At 25.2% G+C, this 27,687-nt stretch overlaps 1 protein-coding gene and 1 long non-coding RNA gene across 2 annotated transcripts; one reads left to right on the top strand and one right to left on the bottom strand.

Moving 5' to 3' along the window:
- Positions 1-38: 38 nt before the first annotated feature.
- LOC126902264 (IDLSRF-like peptide) lies at positions 39-21,735 on the bottom strand. Its single transcript, XM_050679349.1, has 4 exons — positions 21,562-21,735; positions 8,905-9,036; positions 2,398-2,550; positions 39-1,770 (listed from the first exon to the last, which is right to left on the bottom strand). The coding sequence occupies exons 1-4, from the start codon at positions 21,677-21,679 to the stop codon at positions 1,577-1,579; spliced, it is 597 nt and encodes a 198-aa protein (XP_050535306.1). The 5' UTR covers positions 21,680-21,735; the 3' UTR covers positions 39-1,576.
- LOC126902265 (uncharacterized) lies at positions 8,916-17,700 on the top strand. The gene is made up of 3 exons (XR_007703179.1): positions 8,916-9,051; positions 15,961-16,078; positions 16,150-17,700. It is a non-coding gene; the product is annotated as an uncharacterized LOC126902265 (long non-coding RNA).
- Positions 21,736-27,687: the final 5,952 nt, after the last annotated feature.

Genomic DNA, 27,687 nt, shown 5'->3' with positions numbered 1-27,687 from the left:
AGTTCTTGGTTTATAATTTAACTATTATNTATAATATAGATTTTAACACATATCATTATGGTATAAGTTCTTGGTTTATAATTTAACTATTATGTAGAGATTTCAATAAACAAGTCTGTTAAATAAACATAACATGCTGAATTATTTATTTTACATTTATAAATTTATAAGTAAAACATTTAATATCATTAGTTAGGAAATATAAAGATTATAATTTGTTCAGATACAAATATCAAATCTCGGCTGACATGTTGAGTAATTGAAAAAATATACTCAATTAAATATAATTTGTTGGTATGTGTATGCGTGTCGTGTATAGGTCGTTATAATACAAAGTTATATTTTAATTGAATACTTTTTCTGGTTTCATCAACATGGTACAGAGTTTTGAATAGAATAGAATACAATGTTAAACTTTGAATTATAATAAAAAACGGAGAAGCATAATAAATATAAACAGATTATCACGATCAATGTAATGATATAATATTATAATACAATAAAATACTATGTAATGGTTTTTGATTTTTGGTGTTCCACCGAAATAACTGTGCCAAATGAGCATTACTCATATACAACAATATTTATAATTCAAAAAGGAAAGAAATAAAGAAAAACAACTATTTAAAAATTGTTCAAGTATTAAAAGGGTATTTTACTATAATCTATCTGTTATGGAATAACAAACATGATATCAAGAATGTAATCAAAATCTTAATGCTAATAATAAAAATATATTATTTAATCGTTTTTGTGAGAAAATCGATTAAAATAATTGTTAATTATATTACATCACGTACTATTTTCTTTTTAGGAGTTTGGCCATAAAATATCAATAAGTAATAATATGAATTAGTAAAAGTTAAAAACTATTATTTTAAGCAAAAATCTAAGAAGTTTTAATGAATAACACATTTATAATATGATAATAGCTCATTGGGCACACTTGGTTTAGAAATCAATTGATAAAAAATGATTTATTTATTTAACACAATACTACTATGATATATATCATGATTTTCAACTAATAGTTATAGTTTTTTCTAATTAATGTTTAAAAGATATGTTTTTAATACATTTATGATATGTGTAGGTAATGATTTCTGATATGTATTTGTTTCAATAGACTAACATACAATATTATTCGATATAATTGACAAAAAATAGTATCGGGATGTATAATTTTTTTTTAATAAGGAACACGATGTTGACGAAAATTATCTACACAAAATTCATGATTGAGTAACAAATAGTAATAGTCCATTGGGTTTAAAATTTAAAGTACATGTATAAGATGAAGTGAGGTAATTGTAAATACATTTTTTAGGTAAATTCACATGTTTTTATTTCCATTTAATATGATAGCAGTACATATAAGGACCGAAACTTTTCAGTCTAAAATAAAATCTGCTAAATATTCTAAAAGAAAAAATGAATTTACAATTACCCCTTTTGTTTACATTTACCACAGTTCACTCTATATATATATATGCATATATATATATATTATAAGATATAAAAATTGGAATGTAATACTTCGGCTTTGATAAAATTAATTGAATGACAAAATTTTTGCTTAATCAAGAAATCCTGTGTTGACCAGTTTTTCGAGGAAAAATTTAACGTCCCCTAATTCTGAGTCTTTAATACCTAAACTCTTCAACATACCAATGTCACCGTTTTCCACAGCAATAAACACCGAACGCAAGTGCTCCAGGTCCGACCTCATTAGATGTAATGCGGCTCCAAAATCTTCGATCGTTTGCGATTCTGTAAAAAGACAATATAAACAAAAAATTATAGTACAGCTTAAGGTGATTGTAAATCGGTATATAAATATTTAAAAAGGTTTAACTGAGATAATCATTTTATAAAATAAGGTTTTATAGGTATGAGTTTTATGTATTTAGGTCTCCCACAGTCTTAAAAAACTTGTTTTTATCGCACTTTATACAGTTTGAAAAACTGATAAAAAATGTTACTCTAAGAATAGTTAATTTTAAAAAATATTAGCCAAAAGTAATCAATTCTTGTTATATTTAAAAATTAGTTATGTTAGTTATGCTTATGTTTAATTGTAAAAAGCTATATATCCAGTTCATATAAACGTAATGTGATTTTTTAGGATTTTATGCGATAGTAAATGATATATTTTTTCTGGAATGAATTTTTATGGTAGTGTAGAAGATAGACTTTTGTGAATCGCTTAAACGAAATGATCCGTAATGTCGACTTTATGGAAATTACCGTTGTGTAATTTGAATATATTAAGGGAAAAGAGGAAGATCAGGGGTGGTATTAGGTCTCAGTAGTTATTAATATGTTATAAAAGAACTCTCATTTGAATTTCGTTTATTATGTACTCTTTATTGTCATTAAAAATGTCAAAACACTAACCTGAAAGTGTGATTGCAACTTTTTCAACGCCACCCAATGGTTCCAAAGCGTCTCTAGCTTTGCTACCAAACAATTTTTCCAAGTAGTTTGGTCCGTGGCTAGCTAATAAAGATTGAAGGAAACTTGATGTCTCTTCGACCGGAGGTCGTTTTGCTGAAAATGTAAATAAAACATGAAAAAAATTAAAAATGTATAATTTTAACTTATGAAAGATGTTTGAGATTCATACAAATTGTAATTTAACAACAAAACATATAATTTCATAAAATTTCAATTTTTTTCATCATTATCAAAATGTTGCATAATTAAAATATTACCTTAACGATAAAAATAAAAACTAGTTCATCAGTTGTTATCAAATGCTTGCCTAGTAAAACTTTTTTATGGGTTAAAAGTTTTATAATTGGGCTAGTTTGTTTAAAAAAATAAATAAATAAATAATATGAAGAAAATGGTGTTTAAATAAGTTTAATAACACTTTATTCTTCATTTTATGTTTTTAAGTTTTAAATAAAATTAGAGTAGGTAGTTCATTACGGTTTATTTAACATATGAATGCACCTTGATAAAGTTGAAATTTTGTTATAGTTAAATATGAATAATATAATAAATTCCTGTTGGCACATAAAGGAAAGAATAGATTTTATTTAAAAACAAGCTACAAGTTTATTGTCGTACCCCAAGGTGACAGTTATTTTAGGTGACTTGAAAAACTTTCTGTCAACATAAAGTAAATGGACTTTTGAACAACTTTTTTCTCTTTTAAAGATATATTTTTCACATGAAATATATTTAGACACAAATTTTCTAAAAGGTAAACATTTGTTTCTGTTATACTACAATAATAATCAATCAAATTTATCTACTAAATGTTTTTAAAATATTTGTGAACGTTATATAAATATTATTATTTTTATTTTTTCATTTGCTACATGATAATTTTTATAAAATAAATTTGTTATTAAAAAAAAAAAAAAAATGAAAATGTAACAGAAATCATAACCTTTTAACAACATTTTTGTTACGCATGCACTTTTTACCTTTTAAAACGAGATAAAAAATGTTTAAAAATATTAGTATATTTTAGCTGAGACTCATATCACACCTAACTCAGTAATGTTGCACACTTAAGGAAAATTGGCCATAAAATCTACAATAATTAACTTCGAGAAACAAATTTTTTTTTTAAATATTTACTCACTCATCTATCTCATAGCTAAACATATAATTCATATCCTTTTTAACTTTTACGCACATTGAATATTTTACGTAGTTACAGACTTTACAAATTATAGTACTGGCGCTTTAATGAATGATAGCAGATAATTAATTTTTAACAATAATGAGTAGCTCTAATACTTTCGAAGATGTTTCGTGAGGCATAGTTAAGGTTAATTACTTTGTATTATGTAATACAGAGTGATTCAGGTCTAACTGGCATTCTTACAACTTTTGTTACAATTAAATTTTTATTGTGAGATATTTTTTTAAATAATTTATGGCTACGTTAAAATCATATTTTAGTTTCGACACGAAACTAAAAAGTTATTAATATTATCACGATGTGTTTATTTAACTTTTTTTTTTTTATCTGTCACTACTTTTTCTCTACTCTCACTAGACCGATTTTCCTCAACAATACGTCAAAAAATCACTAATCGTATCTAGTTGAAAACATTACACTGAAAAATTGAAAAAAATCCGACTTTATCAAATAAAAAGTTGTCCCTGATTGTGATTCGGCGATCGTTCATAACTATTTCTTTCAGTTTTTCCACGTTTTCATCGGTTATTGATGTGTTAGGGCGTCCGTCATCTTCAACGTCTTCACGACCCACCTTGGAAAAGCTTATACCGCTCGTAAATCCTTGTTTTACTCATGGCAGACTCACCATAGCCCTTCGTAAACATTTCATGCACTTTGTTACTCTTTATTCTTTTTTCTTTATGCAAAATATGATACAAACTTTTTGATCCATTATTTTTAACAAACGAAAATCGACGAGCTCATAAAAACACGTCTAACCTTAGCGGCTGCCACTGACAAAGTAAAATATGAATTCAGCTAAATATTTTATCATACTTCAAGAACATGTATTCCTAAAGTATGATAAACAATTTTTTTTTTATAAACAGACTCTCCAAAACCGTGAAATAAAAGAATTCCCGTTATATTCTGAACTCACCTCGCATATGGTCGAAATATGATTGATATGATAATGAGTTTCAACTACAAAGTTGAATAATCTTACTTTGTTATTTATTAAATTTTAAATTCTGTGTGTTTCACTAAGAGTCAATAATATTCCAAATTTTTTCAGAACATGTAACTGTATAAATAATTTCTAAAAAAATGGATTTTTATAATACACAAAATTGAGTAGATCTTTTTAACAACTTTTTGATTATTTTTTTAATTTTATTATTTATTTTAATATCGATACAAAACTAGGAAGGTATTAGTCTTGTGATACTGTGCATTTTTTTTATTTTTGTTTATAAAAATTCTCAGCTCTTACTGGACCAATTTAGATGATAATTACACGTCAAATAAACTGCATTTAATCCAGTTAAACTTATAGTCATCAAATATTGGAAAAAATCTTAGAAATTTAGACAAATATCTACTGTAAAAAATGACAACTTCATAAAAAACTTTTTTTAATTCTATATCTCCACAAATAATAAGAGTTTACAATTCATTTTTATACTGAATTACACAGTAAAATCATATCACTAATATGAAATATTTTTTAATCAGCATAGATCAAAATATTTTTTGCTATGCCACTTATTTGTGCTGATTATAAATTTGCAATTAGATTTTTTCCATCGCCTCTTTTTTTGAGATTATTACTAATTTATAAAAACGAGGATTTACATTTAAAAGTTGACTTTGATTTTTAATATATTAAAAATAATCCGTGTAAAATTTTGATTCAAAATATCACGTTTAACCAATTTTTTTGTCCTTAAAAGTTGATTTTTATGAAAGTTTATAATTAAAAAATGTTGAAATTTTAAACAATATTTTAGTTTAACTTGCAAATTTGAAATTAATATCATTAAATAGAAAATTTTTTGAAGAATTAAAAAATGGTTTTGTTTAGATAGATAAATGGTCAGGAACTAACACGATTACTGTAATAGTACAAATATGAAAAAACTTAAAATTTCGTTAAATCACTAAGTATAAGTTTTATATTTAAATGGTAATAAATAATTTCAATATAAATACTTATCATTTCTATGTACTTCTTTGTGTTTAAATAGATGTTACAACTGAAATATTTAGAACTGTATTTCATACTTTGTTTCACTTATGATTTCGTCACTGTTGTGTTGTTGAATTTAATTTTAACTTAATTTTTTTGATTATTTTTTTATATGTTAATACTAATTTTTAACTGATTAGTAATAATAAAAAAAATAATTGGTGATAGGAAAAATCGAATTGCAAAATTGAAATCAGCGTGAAAAATTAACCAAGAAAAGTATATTTTTGACTCTGATAAAAATTCCTTATATACCATTTATACCTAATTATTTTATGAAGTGCTTTGTATCAATTCCTTCAATTTTTTATAAAAGTTTGCTGTAAAATTAACAACTACTTTATAATTTTTTATAATCTCTGCGTAAGAATTACAATGCTAAATGATTAAATATCAATTTCATACTATATTTAATTGCTATAATTAATATTTATTCATGTATTATATTTATAAATCAAGAAACTTCTAATCAGAAATAATGATGGAAATCTGAATTCATTTTGCTTTTGGAATAAACCACCAATTTCTTAAAATTAAACACTTGCTACAGATTTGCATTAAAGCATTTCTTATGATAGTAATTTTAGTCACTGTCAGATAGATACCATCTATGCTTTTCCCAAATAAGCCACGTCCACAGTGTGTTACCGTTTTTCATAAAAATCTNCACAGTGTGCTACCGTTTTTCATAAAAATCTGAAACTTTTTACCTACCCACAAAAGAAGATTCAAAAAAGCAACTTTTCCAAAATAACTTTTTCAACTTAAGTTTTAAAAATGATCCGGAAACACTCCGAGCTTCAAACACATGTTTAAATAAAGCTTATGTTATGTACTATAAGTTCAAAAAAAAAAAATTTTTCTCAACGAATTATCTTCTATGTGAAAATGGTTGCCGTAGTTAAAAGACATGCAATTTTTGTGGTAAAATATTCGATTTTATATTTTATATTTTTAATTTTAAATTGCTATAACTTTTTAATAATGTTTCAATCAACACAATTTTTTTTATGAATACCCCTTTTATTTGAAATTATTTTTTGATAATCTGACATCTTCCCCTTATACAGGTGGCGTTCAAAATTTTAAATGCCCGTTTAAAAACTAAAAATTTTTTCAACTTAACATTTGAATAATTTTAGGAAATATTCTGAGCTTTAAAAATATGTCAAAGTAAAGCTTATGTTACGTATTATAAGTTAAAAATAAAAATTTATCCCAACGACATATCTTTTATATGTAAGTAACCCCTTAAGTTAAGAAAAAAATCATTTTGATGTAAAAAATGTAAAATTTTTTCTATTTTTAGAAAAATATTTTTTTATGATAGTCCTATAGAAGGGTAGAGGTAAATACCCTATTTAACCCCCTAAATTCAGATAAAAAAATACAGAACTATTCTTTTAATAGCAATCGATAACCACTCTTATCCACTCTATTTTTCTTAAAATAATAACATGTTAAGAAAATCCTTTTTGATATTATTTATTTTCATATATTTCTCGATTCATCGGTCATTATAATTGTTTTATTTATACTTTAAGTCTTTATAAGGGCATCAACATTTTAGCTTCGATGCAAAGGTGAGAAGTTATTCATTTTACAATGATGTGTTTTTTTTGTGCCTATCATTCATTTTTCTCAGTTCTCGATGGGACAATTCTTATCAACGATACATAAAAAGATCACAAATTATATCAAGTGGAAGACATTAACCCCAAAAATTGAAAGAAAAAATTCCCTCATTCTCTGTAAATGAAAGAAATCCATACACTTTTTTTTAAAACTGTCATAACCGTTTCCACGGACAGTTGTGCGTGCTTGTAGTGTTCCGCTCTTAATGTGGCTATTCTGTTTGCACACTATTTAACGTGTTTACGCGGTCGTGTAATTAATAATGCTTATTAGTGTTATCAAACAACGCTAGGTCGTTGGATACATTGTATGCTTACTGTGCATCGTACATTGTGTACAACCGGTTTCAAAGCCGTAAAGGACTGTACTTCTGTATTCGGTTAGTTGTACTATCTCTCTATGCCAAATAATAATATTATACACACTTTCATATGGCCAAAAAAAACCTTTAGTACCACATTTTACAAATAAATAAATAATATTTAAGTGTTAATTGTCAATATTTTCAGAAAGCTTTTTTGTAGCTTTTAATGTCCATACAATAAATATATTAAAAGAAAAGGCACACTGTCATATATGGGAAACACATAACAAAGATAGTTATTTATTTTTTTATACAAACATAATTTCAACTCGTTAGTAAAAACATTAATTTGCCCAGTCTTGTTTATAATTTTGATACGCTTTGCTATGGAGGTAACGAAATAGACAATAACTATATGTACATCCGTAAAAATTACAATACTAAATTATTGAAGGCAATTTCATATTAAATTTAATTTCTATAATAAGTATTTATTTCTGTATTACACTCATACATCTTTGACAACAAGTATTTGCCATCAAAATATAATTAAGAAAATAGAAGATGATTTGCTTTAGGAATAATTCAACAGTTTCTTCTTAAAATCTATAGATTTGCATCGAAATGATTTTATTTTAGTACTTAGGATAATCACTGTCAGATATAATTTATACTTGTCCAAACTATACTATATCACCTCTGTGCTGGGTTTTTGTTATTTGTTTTGCGGGGGAGGGGGTGATATAATGTAATCATTTCATGATAATAATGTAAAATCACCAAAACTTAACTAGGCCCTAATACCACTTACCTTAATTAATTTATAAAAATGATTTTAATCACTATCAGATTTTATCTACAATTTTCCCAACTATGCCGTCTCCCCACTGTGCTGTTTTTACTTTAAATGATTGTTGTACTTTTACACTATGTTTAAAGCGTATTTTTTATTATATATCACTAATAAGATAAAAATAAAATGTTTTTTCAGAATTTAATAGCTATTTTTTCAGATAAAGATTTAAAAAAAAGATTTTAAAAAATGTTGCTGAGTTGATAACTTTAGGATAAGTCCTAATTGAGTTACAAGCTTTTATTATATTAAATGGGTATCTAATGCGGGTGAGTACAGTTCGTTATGGTGTTTAATTATAACGCATACCTGACCCGCACTATGTACCCACTCAATGTATTAAAATGCTTATAACTCGATAAAGTAAAGTGCTTATTGCAGTGTTATAAGAGTTGTCATCTAGTTCAGCCTGTTTGTAATTTAATATATTATATATTTACCTGCAGTACACAGCCTCGCGTCTTCGTCGTATCCATCTGGACAATCAGGAGCCCCATCGCATAGGTACTGGATTGAAATACAAGCACCGTTTCCTGGGCATTTAAAGGGCTCGTAAGGATGGCAAGGTTCACCTAAAGAAAATAAATGTATAGTATTTATTTAAATATTTTATGACAAAAATAAATTAGCCATTTTCATGTAAGACATACAGATTGAACGATTATGGGTAAAACACTAATTTTTTCAGAACCCAATAAAATATTTAATTTTTATAAAAAGACAAATATTGGGTTCAATCAACTCTACAATTTTTTGTAGTCAAATAATTTTTTTTTATTTCTTCAGGAATAAAAAATTTAATTTTAATTTTCTTTAATGGTGACTCCTATATCAATTTAATATGATAGAAAGAAAAATTAAGAATAATATTGTTTCATAATTTTCTTAATTCGATCCATCTCTCATCTGTTATAGCATGTTAAAGTTTGGTAATGTAAGATGAATTTGCTAATATTTCATTGTTATAATCAAAAAAACTTTATTTCTCTATTTTGTCATATAAACTAGCTTTTATTGACTAAATTATTATCTAACGTTTTAAAATGTAATCTTTAAGTATTTCATTTTTATTAACAGTTGCACGAAGCGTGAATAATTTATATTGATAACCATCATAAAAAAATATTTATGACTATTGATTATTGTTGCTTCGAGAATTAAAATAAAAAAACAAAAATAATGATGAATTTTTACTTTAAATCCAAATTATGAAATCATAGGTCAAGTTAAAATTAGGAGTTTCTATTTATAAAAATTACAGTTAAAGTTCTTTTATTCCTGAAAGAATTGATAAAAATAATTGTTTGACTACGTGATATGATAGAATTTTTTGAACTAAATAATTTGTTTTTTAGAAAATTGAAAAATTTAATAGTTTTTGAGAAATTAATAAAAGAAAGAAAGCTTGTTAGTAATGTACTAATTCAAAAAAATGAAAGATTTTATAATTATAACAAACAATAAATTTACTCAAGTTTTTTTAAAAATTTTGTATAGTAAAAACTATTCAAAAACTAGTGAGAAAATTGTTAGATGATAACGATAACACGACATTTATGTATTTCTTAATTTTAAAATACGTGCAAAAATTATTACTAATACATAAAAATTATTAAGTAATTCATAATGTTTAAATATTCTGTATAGCTAAAATGTCATGGAAAAGTCGTAAATAATTTTTTAATGTATTAAATAAAATACTTTAAGATAACAATATTGACATAAGAAATTGCCGTTGTCAGTCTTACGATAATGCAAGTAATATGTGTTGAATATACTCGTCAGTTCAAGCTCATTTTAATGAGTGAACAAATAATTTGAGTGGGTTTTTTGTGCTGCCTATAGTTTAAATTTAGTATGATCCTGTTACTGTTGAATGTTGTTCTGAAGCCATTAAATATTTTAGTGTGTTCCAATCAATTTATACGTTTTTGTCAGCATCATCCCAAGATGGTTTATAATGTTAAAAATATTAAACTATTTGATTTTATAGTAAAAAGTTTATCTGAAACAAGAAGGTCTGCGTATAGTGATGCAAATAAAGTATTGTCACTTAATTATGACGATATCCGTCAGACATTAATTGATATTTCATTATTAGAAAGTTAGGTTCCTAATACTTTTAATGAAGCTAAGTCACTTGTTAAAAAACTAAACCGTTTTGAAAATGTTCTCATGACTATTATTTGAAAAGATATTTTATAACAAGTGAATGTTGTAAACAAATTGTTACAAACACTAGGTAAGATCTGTACAGTCGTTAACCTTATAATGGTCTTCTATTATGTTTTAAAAATATGATCAGTGTCAAAAAATTTCATTTATTTGGAGAAAAAGAAAAAGAGTTTCTTGTTTATCTGATTGTTCTGAAAAAGAATCTAGACAACGTATACATAAAGTTCATAAAGTCTTGGTAAATGATGGCAACGCAATTGTGTGCTGTAGATCAAATGGTTGCTAGAGACAAATCCAAAATTTAAACATTTTATGTAATATTTGAGAAATTGATTGTAGAAATGAAAAAGCGAAAAAGAGGTTTATTAAGATTAAACGAAAAATTAAATTAAAAGAGTTATTGAATTATTTGCAAACAAAAAATGTCACAAAAAAGTTTTTTAACTATATTTTAAATGTTTTTTAACAAATTAATTTAAATATTATGGAGTAATATTAATTGTTTTTATGATTTGTAAAAACTGTTAACTATAAAAAAGTTTTATGTTGTAAATATTTTTGTTTATAAAAGCTTAGCACTGAGATGCATGATTTTTTTTTCCAAAAAGAAGGTTTATTAACCATTTAAATACTGTATACTAGACAGGTTAGCGTATTGGGTAGTATTAGCATAGACACAATAACTTTGTGCCCAGGGCCTAAGTGTTCATCCGGGCCTGATTCTGTATATAACAACTTTATAAGTTTTTTTAATTAAAAAATAACAATATTAAATATCAATTTGATATAAAATTTAATTTCTATAATAAATACATATTCATTTATTATACATAAAACTTATAAAGTCAAGTCTTTGTTTTTCCTTTTTCACCTATCTACTCTCGTCCTCGACATTTCAGAGAATTCGTGTGTTGCACTTGGTCTGCACTCATATTCGGCTACCCCCGTTCTTTATTCTCTGCTATACCTAAAGTATTTGTGTCTTGGACTTTGTCTACACCTCATACTTTGGGCTCCTTTTGATTACACCTGGTATTTGTGTTTTGCACTTCGTCTGCACCTCATACCTAGGTGGTACCCTTATTCCCTTCCTATAACAACGGCCTTTCGACACCCACAGCTAATCCGGAGTGTCAGCCGAGCACCTGCTGTATGATCGTGTACGTGAATATACCCAGGCAGCAGACTCAACGTCATCTTCGTACACACTACACCTCTCTACTACTCTTTCCGTTTGGGTTTTGTTTTGTGTTACGACACTTATTTATCAATATAAAATATTTATGTACTCGTATTAGTTAATTAAGTTTCTTTTATGTCTGTCGCTACTTTTTCTGAGCTCTCACCTGACCGATTTCTTTCTACCATACGTCTAAATATCACAAATTTTTCTAGTTGAAGACCTTGCCCTTAAAAATTGAATATACTGCATTTTTTAAATATAGGTTAAATTAAAGTTTATGTTTCGTAATATATAAATTAAGAAAAAAATATTGTTCCGACGACTTATCTTCTATGTACAAATAAATAACAGTCGAAGATGAACAAAAAATAGGAGTTAAGTTTTCTTATGAAATGATCCACGTAAAGTAACAATTACTTTATAATATTTTATAATTTCTCCGTAAAAATTACCATAGTAAATTTGTTAAATATCAATTTCATACTACGTTGAAATGCTTTAATAGATATTTAATCATATATTATACTTATAAATCATAGAACTACTAATTAGGAATAATGAAGGATATAGGAGTCAATTTTTCTTTTGAATAATACACCATTTTTTTTTTTAATTAAACAATATCTACAGATTTGCATTGAAGCGTTTCTTGTGATAGTGATTTTAATCACTGTTAGATATCATCTAAAATTGTCCAAACTATGCCATGTCTTTTGTTTTTATATTTTTACTTCTATATTTTATTATTATGATGTAAACTGGTGATGATTTGTTTTTAAAGCGATATATTTTCCTTTGAGACTTAACTCAGTTGACATCTCATGAATTTTTTATCTATTTTACTCAATGAAAAGTGATGCTGACAATACACATTCCAGGCGAGCACGACTTGTGTATACAAATTATTGTCAGTCATATTTTACACTAAAAACTTAAATAGCTGAATTATCAATTCTATACTGTTATCTAAATTAAAATTTTTATTATAATATTGAATCGTAAAGTTACTATGTAACAATAATAAAAAACCAATTCATATTAAATACAAGTGTTGATTACTATTTGATAAAGCAAACTATCTACTACTATTATTAACTGAAGCACCTTTTTAGCATAAGATTGATATTTGCTGAAATTATTTATCTTGGGAATTGATTAGTATAACATGGTATTTCATTATCATTGATAGTGCATTAATTTGAATGTTTAAGTAATACAAATTAGAATAATTACTCCAAAGTAACCAAAGGAAGTAACTTTTTTTATTAATTCTATTATTCAAAAAGTTAATATTAAGCTTCATTGGTTTAAATTATACATTTAGTACAAAAATTGTTCACTTTATAAAAATGTACGTTTAAATAATGATAAATAATTACAACTTTATATTAATCTAGAAAAAAGCATGAAAAATTAGCTAAATATTTACTTTTAGCTTCGATGCGAAGCTGAGACGGTATTGGTTTTACTATGATGTGTTTTTTTTTATTTTTTTTTTTTTGTGTCTGTTACCACTTTTTCTCAGCTCTCACCGAACCGATTTCTTGCAATGATACGTCAAAAGATCACAAATCGTATCTAGTCGAAGACATTACCCTCAAAAATTGAAAAAATTTCCCTCGTNGTATCTAGTCGAAGACATTACCCTTCAAAATTGAAAAAATTTCCCTCGTTCCCCGTAAATGGGGGAAACCTCCAAAAAAATTACAAATTTAAAAATCACTAATTTTCGAAATTTTTTCAATTTTTTTTACTAAAAACTGCCGTAACTTTATCAAAAATAAACATATCAATATAATTTTTTTCTGACACTTTTATATATATCTTAAATTAAAGCTAATGTAATATACTTTATTATGAAAAAAAAAAATTTGACCTCTGGACTTGTCTTCATGGTGAAAATGGCTACCAAATGCTATTTTTGTGTGAAAAATCTCGATTTTATTTTTTACATTTTAAACTTTATAATGCTATAACTTATTGAAAAGTGTATGGATCAATACAATTTTTTTATGAGAAATAATATTTTTTAATAATCCCTTTTTTATTCGACATACTTTATCTTAATCAAGATATTAATAAGGAACTAGCATATCATATAGCTTTTGGAATAATACACCAATTTTTTAAAATTAAACACTATCTAAAGATTTGCATCGAACCGTTTTTTTTTTTGATAGTGATTTTAATCACTGTCACATATCATTATACTTGATCCAATTATGCCACGTCATTACTGTGCCGCGACCCCCCTGTGCTGGTTTATTTTACTATGCCATTATCAAATAGAGAAAATAAAATAAAAAAATTATCTATATTTAATGAATCCAGTAAATCAATACAGTCGCCTGAATAAATCTTTTAATAATTGAGTTCTTCTCACATAAATTTGAATTAAAGTGCCAAAAGGGTATTTTGTTTCCATTATTATGCGCATCCAATAAAAATACCACATCAAATGTTTTATTTACTTTCTTTCAATTCAAAAGTATTCTATGAATTCTCAAATATTTCAACCATAAACGAATTCAATTGACTTAAAATATATTTAAGTAAAAAGATTTATATAAATCAGCTAGTTATATGAACAAAAATATTAATTGTTCAGCATCAGTTTGTCAATGATTGTGAGTAAAAAATATAAAATGAAAATAAAAAATAAAATTCTATATAATTTTTCCATAAAAATTTAGTTTCAGTTACATGTAACAAAATCATTATTATGATTTTTATTATGAATTAAAATTATATAGAATATATTCTTATATTATATTTAAAAAAAACTACAGCTGGATTGCGATAAATTTTCTTGTTTCATAGAAATCTCTTTTTTTTTGTACAAGACTTAGTTTTTAGTAATTTGCACATTACTTAACTCTGATATACAGGGTGATTTTTTTATCATAACCCACTCAATTACTTGCAGAATAATAATAATTTAAACATTTTTTTTTTTTATTATCTTTAGTTACACATTATTCTTGAATTTTTAACTATGTAATACTTTTTAAGTTCATCCCTTATGCCTTGGAGGGGGGTCAACTTTGTTTTTTTAAATGGTAACACATATTTTTAATTTAATAAAATGTTTGAGTTTTTAATTTAATAGTAAATGGCATTTGAATTTTTAATATAACTTTATTAGCTTATTAGATATAAACATTTAAAGTTTCAAAATTTTGAGTTAATATACATGTATAATACACATGGGATTGTAAATACAGGTAGCTAATTGGATTTTTATAACATCGATATTAGCAGGTACACAGCATTGTTATTATCAATTGTAGTAAGACACATTGTTATTAGTTTATAAATACACTAACTGACAATACAGAAAGTATATCTATTAATAATCATAATTGATAATAAACAATCCGTGACTGAGACAGCAATGTCATAAAAATCCAATTAGCTACCTGTATTTACAATTCAATATAATTTACAATTATAAGAAATGAGGCACGGACATTAATATTTATATTACAAGCTATTTCTATATATATATACTGATTATTTGGCGCAATAATTTATTAACATATTATTGCAATCACATTATTTGTATTTTTTCCAAATATCATTAAATGTGATTAAGTAGTATTCATTCGGTAAGTTATAAAATTTCTTTTTTTAATTATTATTTATGTACCCTTAATCAAGAAGTTGACATTTTAAAATATTATCCAATTAATTAAAAAGGTTTAAAAAATTGTGTTTTCTTTTTATAAATATCAAGTTAAAAGGTAAAATCAAAATGGCGTGAGTTGTTTACGTTATACCATTGTGTGGGGTATAAATCAGAATATTTGTCATAATAAAAGTGTAACAAAAAATTATACAGAGTGTTCAACAAGTAAGGAAACAGGTCAATTGTTCTCATTGTTTATAACAATGTACCTGTTTCCTTACTTACTGAACATTCTTTATATATTTTTTTTTTTTGATGCAACATGTTCGGGTGATGGTATTTTCTTTTAATAAAAAACAAAGACAATTTTGTAAATATAAGTGTTGAAGAGTTATCATTTACTTAGATGATGATAAAGGATTTATATAAAACATTTTTGTTCATCTCAAAAAATCTATGAACATTCTTTAAATGTTATCATTTTCTTTACACATTCTATAATTGTTTTAGGTTTCAGTAAATTGATCACAATGGCACGATATTTTGGCTCGTTATAACGAATATTGTGTTTGTAACGTTTGTTGGCCCTTGGGGAATAAACGCATCAAAAGCATACCAAGACTTACCGGTAAAATATAATGGTGGGAAAACTCTATATATATGTACATATGTGATAATTCAGCTTTGATGTTACTTCAGATAAGTAAAAACATATTTATGTGTAATTTCCAAGAGAGTTGGGAAACAACTGAATTTTGATTGTAATTCTACCATTTGTTGTTACCGACTAAACGAAGAAATTATGTGCATAAGGAAATAAACCGAGATGAACGAAATTTTCTTAGCTATTTACAAGGAATCAGTTTAAGAAATTAATTATAAATAATTGTATAATTTATGTTCTAAAATTGTATGTAACTTTTAAATAAGTCAATGTTTGACGACGCACAACTAATAAGTTATTTCAAAACAAATAGTAATTAAAATGGTTTTATTACTCAATAAAAGACTTAGCCACGAAATGAATCGATATTCTCGATATACGTTAGCCATTTTTGAATTTGTTATTAACAAAATATTGTTCATTTGATCGTAAAACATTAATTGCGTTTTTCCTATGGAGTTTTATGTGTCATTCATATTAATGTCTTTATTTAAGTTGGTTAAATTATGACCATTTTATATTAATCAACCTTATAGCGCTAATTCAAACATGTTAAAAGAGTTTTAGCATTTATTTATACAGTAATCAGTAAGTAAGGAAACGGGTTTCTATTGTTACCATTGTGTTTAACAATTAACATGTTTCCTTACATACTCTGTATACATAATATCTTAAGACTATTCAGTGATAATCTAGTGGCACAACTAGAATAATATTACTAGCGGGTGCTAATTAATGGAAGATTAATTTTACCCTAATAATTATAATATATAAGTATTAATTAATAAATACATTTTTTACATTAAATAAATATCTAACATAATAATAATAATGTTGGTGATTTAAAATGGTGAAATTAAATGTTTAAACCTCAGTGAGTTTTATTTATTATTTTTTGTAAAAGATAAAAATACGTAAAATACGTAGTTATATTATATTTTCTTATTATATATAAGAAGATTTATTCTGTGAATTAAAAATTACTTAAAGAATAAACGTATACTTAGTCTTTTTACGATGATGAACATTTAGCTTTTAAGAATTTCGTGTACTCGGAATTGTGTTCAGCATTAAAAATTTAAATGTTTAAATATTCATTAGTCATTCATTACACGCGAAAATGAAAAAAATAAATGAATGAGAGTGTTGAATGGAGTAAGCGCTTATTTACATAATATAAACAACATTGGAATAAGTTTTTTTATTTTTGAAGCAACTTTTTTTCATTATATTAAAATTAATTTCAATGTTTTAAGATTTTAAAAATAAAATTGCTTCTGTTATACTTAATTTTACAGTTTTATCGCGAGTTCATAACAAAAAATAATAATTTAAAAATAAATAATTTGTAATAAAGTTATGGACCACGATAAATTATGATTTTAAAATATCAGAATCTACATATTAAATTGATGTAAACGGGTTTTTTCATGATGTTCTAACAAATGTATATATTTATATTATGGTAAATTATTATAACATGTGGACCTATATAGAAATTTGTTCTTTTTTTTTTACATGGTCAATTTTACGACACTAAAGCTTAATAATATCAACCAAATTTTCAAATCAATTATTTAAAAAGTTATGTAAATTGAGCAATTATTTATATGGCGGGTTTTATTATTAAAATTCCAGAATATATAAAGTTAATCTATTATTCATAAACATTAATAAATTACATTTGTTTAATTTTAACAATAAAATTATTTTTTACATTTTCTAATAACATTATTGATTGTATAAAAAAAAATCAACCTGTTTTTATTGAATAAAACTAGAATATGGACAAACAACATAATGTAATTAATTAAAATAAAAAAGGAAAATTTAATTTATTAAAATCTCCTAGCAACTCAATTCTCATGAAAGTTTCTTATTTTTTTTCCATTAGATATACTAAAATTATTATTTACAGAAGTTATTTCCATTTTATGTCTGACTTGAGTTTTCGATAAATATTTCCTTAATATAAATTTAAATTGATGTAGTTTTTTTAACAGTAAATTCTAAAATCCAATTAGAAATAATACAATCTTTTAATACTTAGATTTTTTAAGAAATTGAAAACATTAATATTTATGACGAAAGATTTTGATGCAATTCAATGTGATATGAGAGGAAAATATTTTAATACTTAACAGCATGATTCAAAAATTTGGCTTTGAAAAAAATTGTATTCTAGAACAATCATAAAGTGCCCATACTTTTATGTATCTTAATTTGTACATGCCAATTTGATAGAGAACACCGGCAAATATCAATTATATACCATTTATTAGCCAAAATGTTATCCTTTTTTGTTATAAAAAAACGGATGAAAAATTACAAAAAAAATAAATAATACATAAACATGATATTTGACGATAATCTTGAGAAGTTTTCTAAACAAAAAACTAAAAAAAGGTTTGTCAACACTAAAATAGAAATTGTCATTTACTTTCATATAAGTACTATTACTGATAAAAGGAATTATTGTTTTTTGTTTACTAGTGAATTTTGTTTAATTCATTATTTTATGAAAAGTGTAGGTTTAAGGCATAATAGAATATTTTCGGTGATTTAAATTATTAAATAATTCATTTGTATAACTAATGAATAAATTAAGAATCAATATAGTTTAACTATAAATTATTATACTAATAAGTATTTTTTTATTTGAACAAGGTATGGGCTCGGAATTTTATTTCTAGAATGAAAGTCAAATACTCTTATTCTGGTATGATTGTTTTCATTTTTTTTCTATTAAATATATATATATATTTTTACTTAGGGATACAAATTATAACTTCTCATAAATATGCGCGTTATGGATATAACTGAAATTCATAATTTTGTTCTACTAAAACTCAAATCAAAAATAGTGAACATGAATTGCAATAGTTATGCGTTCCGGTAAAATTGTACTTGATAAATTAATTGACATTCAAACAAAACTTTTATATGAACTATTAAAATATTTTTTTTAATTTTATGTAGGATTTATGTGTTTATATATGTATACAATTTTATTGTATTGTCTTTTGATGTTAAACCTTAAGTAAAATTGACACTTCAAATAGTAGGTCAGGTAACTTTTAAATTGTTATTTATAACTCTGTTCAATCAGTGATAGATGTTAGTTTTTATAACTTACAAAGAACTCACTTTAACTAAAGACGACCATCAATCTCGGGAGACACAGAAGTTTAAACGTTGAAAATTGCCATAAGTTTCAATATGCACCTATTTTCTTTTCTGTTTGTAATAAATGTAAAGAATGTTATAAAAATAGAGTTGGCATTTTCTCAAAACCAGCTGATTCTTTTTATGCGTATATCTTGAAAATAAATAACAAATAAAGAAAAAAATCGTTTTTATCCTTTAGGGTTTGTTTATTGAATGTAACAATGAACATGATAAATATTTTTGGAAAACATGTGAAATAAATATAATAATTATTATACTGATTATTTTTACTCGATGTAACTTAAGTTACATCAAATAAAATAGTAATATCTGTATTATTAAGGAAATGAAATGTCATACTATCTTTCAACGTTAAAGTTAAACGTAGGAAAAACTGTCACCTGAGGTGGATTATTCTTAAATATATTTTATACCTTAGAAAATAAGGGTGAATACGAATAAATACATATTGAACACAATAGTCTAAAAAAGTACGGTTTAAGAATATATTTTAAAGTTTTCAAATTTGTAAAAGCTTCTTTTAACCTTTGATAACTCTTACATAAAATTAATTAATAGCTTAAAGAAATTTGAAGCATTCAAATATTTATTGGATTGTGTGTATGATTTTCTATTTAAATAGGTGTTCTTATTGTTTGTAAAAATTGTTAATGATTCCATACTTACTGAATGTATAAATATTTTTTGACGTCTCAGCTGTGTATTTTCTATTGTATATGAATTTGTATTTATAAATGTATTTCCAAATGTATGTAAAGTGTATCATTTGTTTATATTGAGTTGGCTAGTAATGATGCTGATTTGCACCCCTCATTATTGTTATTGGGCGAGTTAAAATTAGCTAAATACAAACGATCCAATAATCATAATACTTAGTACATTAAGATACATTTACTTGAATAAACGTGACTGGACAACTAAAAAGATGAAAAAATGCCCAGATCATTTGTATGTGCATAATAAATCAACTATGTTACGTTCTGTATTATCGATGATGCCCGAGGGTCGTATAACAATATTTCAACATGACTAGAAAACAGTAGGTATGACGAAACACTCTTATATTGTTATATATTCTGTCAGTATTTTGTATTGTTTTACGTATAACAGAGAAAGTCCCAAAAAAATGTTAACAATGTGGCTGTGAAATTTATGCGGATAATAAATAGTATTTTTTCAACGCAACATCTTTAAAGTACATTTACAGTTTGCATCTGCTATGATAACCTTATGAACGTATTTTCAGCTTAGGGTTATTTATTTAAAGTATTCAAAGATTGAATTTATGTGATCTACAATTTAAAATAAAATAAAAGATTGAACTATATCGTTTGTCTAATCTACGGTTATATCGTTACTATGCTAAAATGATAAAAAATTGAATGTTCAAATACCTTAACTTCTCTTTAGTTTTAGACCTTTTGGAAATGTACAGATTATTAACCATTAACTTTGCGTTTCTATCATTTCTACTTATCAAAACAATCATAATGATTAATAAAGTATAAAAAGCATTCCACCATAATAGCTCGGTATTATATTGAAGACAAATTAAGTAAATGTAGGAAACCACATGCTGCAGCTAGTGGTTTCAATTAAACCGAATTGATTCATATTAGTATATGAATGTTTCGGATATTTGATGACAATCAAAACAAACAATAAATCCGATTGAAAACATTCCCGAAAAACTAGCTGTGGTATGTTTTTTAAGATAATTTTTACAACGGCTCTTCATCGAACATAATTTTGCATGATTCGACGAGATCTTACTAGTGAAATCTAGTTTTGTGTACATATTAAACGATGATAATTCATTACAATGGTCTGTTTAGTTTCCTCGGGTTTAAACACATTTATGCACCAAGTTTCTTACATAGAAGTATATACGCAAGAGAGTACCAAAATTGCCTAACCTCAATGCCGTGTAAAATATTAATAACAAAATTGAGACGAGAGCTTAACTCGGTTTCCGTTATGGTTATTGTGAAACAGTTTGTTTAGACTTTGGTGTTCAATAGAAAGTTCTTTTCACAAAACCTTAACAATAAATATGAATACTATTGAATTAGAAAATCTAAATAATCCTATGAGTGTACACGAGTTAAAATTAAAACGTCAACTAGTAGTTTAAAAATTTTTACTTAAATGTACTTTTTTTTGTATGCCGTGGAAAGAAATGGTAAAATAGAAGTTAACACGTTCTTGTAGTATGTAAATTACGATGTAATCGTATATTATAATATTTTTTAGCATACCTATATTCCTTTTGGCATGTATATGTCCGTATAATCTGTTGAGATCTAGTGCCGAGCTGCCGCCGAATGAGCAGCAGCACAGGATCATCGCGGCGGTCAGGAGCTGCTGGCTCGCCATGATAACGGTGGTCGCGGTGCTCGGCTCGGACGGTGTGTATGACACTGGCTTAGGGGTCCGCGGTTACCGTGATCCGTTGTAGGTGATGGTGTTGGCGGCCACCCACGGAGGCGACCAACACCCAGGCGAGTGTGATGCGCAGTCGCGTTTACACTCACCCCTCTGTCTACACACACACGCACACAATGGCATTCAACAACAGCGTACTGTATATACTATCCAGCCCCCATGGTAACAGGTAGTGTGTCAGGCGGCAGCATGACGTTGAAAATTTGTTGCACATACACGTATATAGGCAACTCAGAATAGCTATCCTATTTAAAAAATACTATTGTAGCTGACTTAATCGTTGTAAAAGATCAAGAAATGTGATGTTTTCTTAAGATAGAAATAAACTCATGAAAGTTTTAGTGGAATTTCGACTTGAATTAAAAATGATTCGTTAAAAGTGTATTTTAATTTGTAGTTTGATGTAATGTAGTGTAGTCTGTAATTTTCTTAGTATTGGCCCATAGCCTACCACCTCAGTATGACATATTTTGTTCATGATCGCTGTAATATGTTTTCGAATCAACTTAGCAGATGAGCGGAACAGACATTTCTCTAGTAGGTTATTACCGAAAATGACTAGTAGGTAGCGCCTAAAAGCATCTATAGTTTTTAAATTATTGGAAAATTAAAAAGTTATTACCAAATATTGAAAATAATAACTACGTTGAAATGAATATTTAAAGAGTCTATTAAATAAATAGGTTAAATTGATTTTTTTAAACGAAAATGTAAGTAATAATTTTAAAATATTTATTATAAAAGAAATAAATAATTAAAACTAATATATAAATAAAATAAACATAGAAACGAAAGTATTTATTATAAAGTTATATTTATTTAATGGGAAAATCTCAGTTGATATAATTTATGTGAATTGACTGTAGTAAAATCATATAATTTTTGGCTTTATATGAAAACCATCATTTTTGATTTTGAGCAGTTTGTTTGAGAAAATTTTAAGAAAATTCATTACTAAAATAAAATTACCTATAAAATTTGAAATTACCTCTTAAAAAGCTATAGTGAGATTTATTTATATCCATAATGCAATTTGAAAATCTCAAACAACATAAAATATTTCAGAAACAACAATTCATTTCATTACTCAATAGTAATAAATATTAATTAATTATTATACTACAAGTTCAAAAATATGCATTAAAAAAATAAACATTAGTTATGTATAAAATTTGACAATCAAATAATTAGTTGATTGGCTAAAACTTTTGAATATTTCATAATATATATATTTTTTCTGTTTTAATGATTATTTATTCGATTTAATACAAGTCTGAGAATACCATAATTTATTGGAAAATTAAAAAGCCATTTCCAAATATTGTAAATTGAAATGAATGTATAAAAAGTCTATTATGGTTAAACAAATATGTTAAATTAAATTTTTTTAAAGAAAAATTTAAGTAATAATTTTTAAATATTTTTTCTTAAAACGTATATTAATCAAGCAAGAAAAATAAATATTTTGACTTTCAAAGTAATTTGAATTTTAATACAAAAGTACAAGTTTTGCTTCAGGGTAACTTACAAAAGCTAATTGTCATACATTGATTATAATTTATTATTTAAAATACAAGAAAAAGCTTCCTAAAATAATAATGAATCAATGTTTTCCACTGGTTAAAGTAATTTTGGTGAAAACTATTATTAAAGAATAATAATTCAAAGCAGCTATCTGTAACAATACAGAGTGAAATATTTTCCTACTTGTAGATGTGAAAATGATGAACATCTAAATATATAGGGTGTTCAGTAAATAAGGAAACGGGTTTCTATTATTTTAATTGTTTGTATCAATTTACCTGTTTCCTTACTTACTGAACACTCTGTATATCTATGATAATATTTAAATAATAACCAACGAATATTGCATGTCGACATTATACTAAAACTTGACACATAACGTGACGTTGTATTGTTTTACAAAATACGTGCCTCGTGTTATTATTATAACTGCTGTTTCGCTGGGTTTTTTTCTAATCCCGAGGGACATGAGTAATACCTGAGAGCTGACAAAATAACCACATAGTTTGCACATTTCTTCATTGTTCGAATGAAATATGTTAAGTTAATAGATTCATACATACATGTAATAAGCTTCATAAAAAAAAATATATTTATTCCAAAGTATTTTGATTCAAATTTATATTATTTACATTATATTGGCGTAAACGGTATACATAAACGAATTAAAAATCAAAAATTCCAATTGTTTTACAATCTTGAAATAATTTTGAACAAATAACGTTATACATTCTTTTAAACATAAGTTTTTATTTATTACGTTAATTAAATGAATCATTAACAAGTTCATATAAATCATTGTGTATCATAAACAGTGACGTAATTAGGGTTTCGTCTTGGCTAGGGGATATGCATAAGAAAATTTTTCCTTAATTTTTAAATGAAAAACAATTGTATCTTCGCCATATAATTGTTTTTTTTTCATGAGTGGTTGGGTATAAGGTTTATGGGGGATATGAAATTTATATCCCCCCATAATTAAGCAAATGGTCATATTTTACGTATGGTATATAATTAATAATAAAAATAAAATATTTTGGAAAATACATTTTATTAACTGTCATTTGAGCATATTCATAAAAGAACATAATAGTGTTCTGATGAAATAATTTATACGTCAAAAAACCATTATTAAAATTGGCGTTATACTAGTAATATATTTATACTTTATTTGATGTACAATTATTTTGTTTATACATTTATAATATTCGATGAATGTATTGATTATAAAAAAAATATATCCTATTCAAATGCTTATAATGTGTTATTTGGTTTGTTTAAATCAAATAAAAAAATACTGAGAAAATATTTTTAACTGGATGCTTTGTACATTAGAGAAATGTTTATCTTTAAGATGCTTAATTTGTGATAAACTCAACACAACCTCAGATATGAATCCTAAGTTATCAACCATTAATAAAAAATGTTTACTATTTTATTTATCCTTAGAAAGTTCTAAATTATTTGGAGTAAACTTATTTTTTTTTATAAAAATAGAATTAATAAAATTTTGATAGAAATACTACCGAGATAGGCTACTGCAATATAATATTACTATGGTCAATAAGAGATTTTCATTGGAGACAAAATTTATTATATAAATTTAAATCAATTTTACGCGTTTATTTCAAATTTGATATTAGATTTTTCTATCACTACTAATTTTTGAGATAATTACTAATTAATTAAAAACAATTATTGATATGTATTTATAAAAAAAATGTTTTGCTACAAATTATTATTGATCTTGAGCTTTAATATGTTAAAAATAATTAGTGCAAAACTTCGATCTAAAGTTTTTAATCTAAAGATTAAACTAATTTTTTTACTCGTTTAAAGTTAAGTCTTACGAAAATGTATAAAAAAATAAGTTAAACTTGTTTTTTACTCAACTTGTAAAATTTAAATTAACATAATTAAATAGGAAATCCTACAAGCATTTAATAAGGTGTATTATTATTATTTTTTTTTGAATGAGTATGTAGTTAAGAACTTCATTAATTACTATTAACAGAAAATTTATGAGAAGTTTCATTAAAACTATTTTTTTGCATTTACAACGTAATTAATCATTTTAATAAAAATCTTAGTAATCAGTTCTATGTATCTCTTGATATTTAAAATGTTAATAACTATTTAAGTACTGGTGCAATAGGCGTGATTGATCAGTTATTTTCTTTTTTGAAATTAATGCAAAAAGTCTAGAACATTTAAAACTTAGCAGAATTAAAATTTCACGCTTCATATATCTTTACGATTTTTTTTATTTCTTTAATATTAATATTACGTGCAATTTAAATGTAAAAATGTACATGTAGTTCTATTTTTTTATACAGATTTTTTTTTTTTATTTACTTAATCAGTTGAACTTTAATTTTCTTTTAACATATTTTTGCTAACATAATCATAGTGAATATTTATTTCTAGCAATTTTTTTCTTTGAATGTTTACTATTTGTCTTGCAGTTTTAGGCGTCTTTGGGAATAATTTAGATTTTTCAGTAGAGTGATCTGCTATTTGGTTTAACAGTAATTGTTGAAGGTCGGGATAAACATTTTAGAATTGTAACAATAATATAGAAACATTATTCATTATAATATAATATTATTATGTTTAGCTACATAATAGNGTTGAAGGTCGGGATAAACATTTTAGAATTGTAACAATAATATAGAAACATTATTCATTATAATATAATATTATTATGTTTAGTCATTCAACTATTTAGCTACATTTACATTACAGAAGTTATTATTATGACATAATTATTATTCCATCTACGGAAGAAAGGTGAATAGTTTTCATTTGCTTTCATTGTATGATAATCATTAGTTAAAAGGAAAGAGTATTGTCGTAACTTGAGATGAAGAAATAAACATTATATATTAGTGAAGGTTTTGAAAATTTGTGGCGTTAAGGTCAATTAACTTCGTGGTAAGATAAATAATGAAAATCCTGTGTAAGCGGGTATACCATTACCATCAGCAATTGGATTAGTCTTCTAACTATGCTGTCAGAATCCAATGCCAACAGAATTACAATTTTCTAGGCTATCTTAAATGAACGAGAAAAAGAGACTTGTGATGGTTGGTAAGTTGAGCCTTTAAATGCTCTTGATTACAACACAATATTATTGTAATTTTTGACATTATATGTAAACAAATCTCACAATTGTATATTAAATATACTAAGGTTTATTAATTTCACTGCGTTTAAGTATTATTTAGTAAAACTTTCAAGTTGTTATGCATAAACTGGATAATTTATACTTCTTGTTTATTTATAATCATTAAAGTAATAAAAAAAATTATAAATTAATTAACCATTATAAAATTTCACTTTATCATTAAACATAATTTATATCAAATTATGTTTGCTCAAGTATACATAGTAAGGTCTATGGGCAATAGCTATAACCGCTTAACCGCTGAATAGTCTCCCGTTACCAATTCAGAAACTGACCAACCTATTAATGTGTGTAGTAACGTCTAATAGAAAAACTCGTGGTGAGAGGGTGGACTGCGAAAGACCGGTGATATATGTGGTTCTAAATGTATATAGTGTGTAGAAATGTAATTGTATAATCTTTAAAAACTTTGTAAAAAAAAATAATACTCAAATTATCAACAATAAGTAATAATAATATATTTAATGATAATTCAATAAAAATAAATAAAGAGTAAAAAAAAGTTTAGCTTAATGATTTAATAAATTATTTTTTATCCCTTCTCGTTTAACAGTAATAAATTCAATAATAATATAACCCAAAATACGGTATGTTTTACAATATTAACTACATACAACTTCAATTGTGATAGTGGTCAATAAACCACGGGATGCTATAATAATTTGTATTTAATGACATTTAACTCAGATTAAATTATTAATAAGCCTAAAATTAAATTCCGCCTTTGATCTGGTAATCATATCTAATAGGTGCGACACCTCGTCTAGGTGGTAGCAACCCTTGCTTATAGATATTATGAAAGCGACAAACCACGTTGTTGTTGCAGATCATCAACGATGCTATGAAAAAACTCAATTTTCGTTAATTTAAATTATTAAACTTTTTTTTAAATTACTTGTTAAAAAATTGTATACACTTTTGTTTCTTTGGTAGTTTTGTATAAAATAAAATTAAGTCTTTCATAGTCTCACACAACAAGAATAATATATTGTATTATTTTAAAGCTTAATAAAATCTAAAAGATAATTTTAAATTGGATAATACTTTTTAAAGTGAAAAATGATTCATAATAGATTATTTCAATTCTATTAAAATTATTATAAGCATTCATGCGCAATCATTTTTTCATATTTATTATCTTTTGATTGATTTGTTATAAAAAATAGTTGTAGGTTTAGTATAGGCACATCATTTACCTTTGACAGATGTTAAGTTATAATACATATTT

The sequence above is a fragment of the Daktulosphaira vitifoliae genome, unplaced genomic scaffold (assembly GCF_025091365.1).
Source record: "Daktulosphaira vitifoliae isolate Bord-2020 unplaced genomic scaffold, ASM2509136v1 Scaffold_3, whole genome shotgun sequence".
NCBI classification, from domain to species: Eukaryota; Metazoa; Arthropoda; class Insecta; order Hemiptera; family Phylloxeridae; genus Daktulosphaira; species Daktulosphaira vitifoliae.
Note: the sequence above shows the minus strand (reverse complement) of the source record. Positions and strands in the feature narration are given on the sequence as shown.

Coding starts and splice junctions, on each gene's coding strand:
- LOC126902264 (XM_050679349.1), bottom strand. CDS start 21,679: ATGGCGAGCCAGCAGCTCCTGACCGCCGCGATGATCCTGTGCTGCTGC. Junction 2,551..8,904: donor CGCGAGGCTGTGTACTGCAG/GTAAATATATAA, acceptor TTACATTTTCAG/CAAAACGACCTCCGGTCGAA. Junction 1,771..2,397: donor AGTTGCAATCACACTTTCAG/GTTAGTGTTTTG, acceptor GTCTTTTTACAG/AATCGCAAACGATCGAAGAT.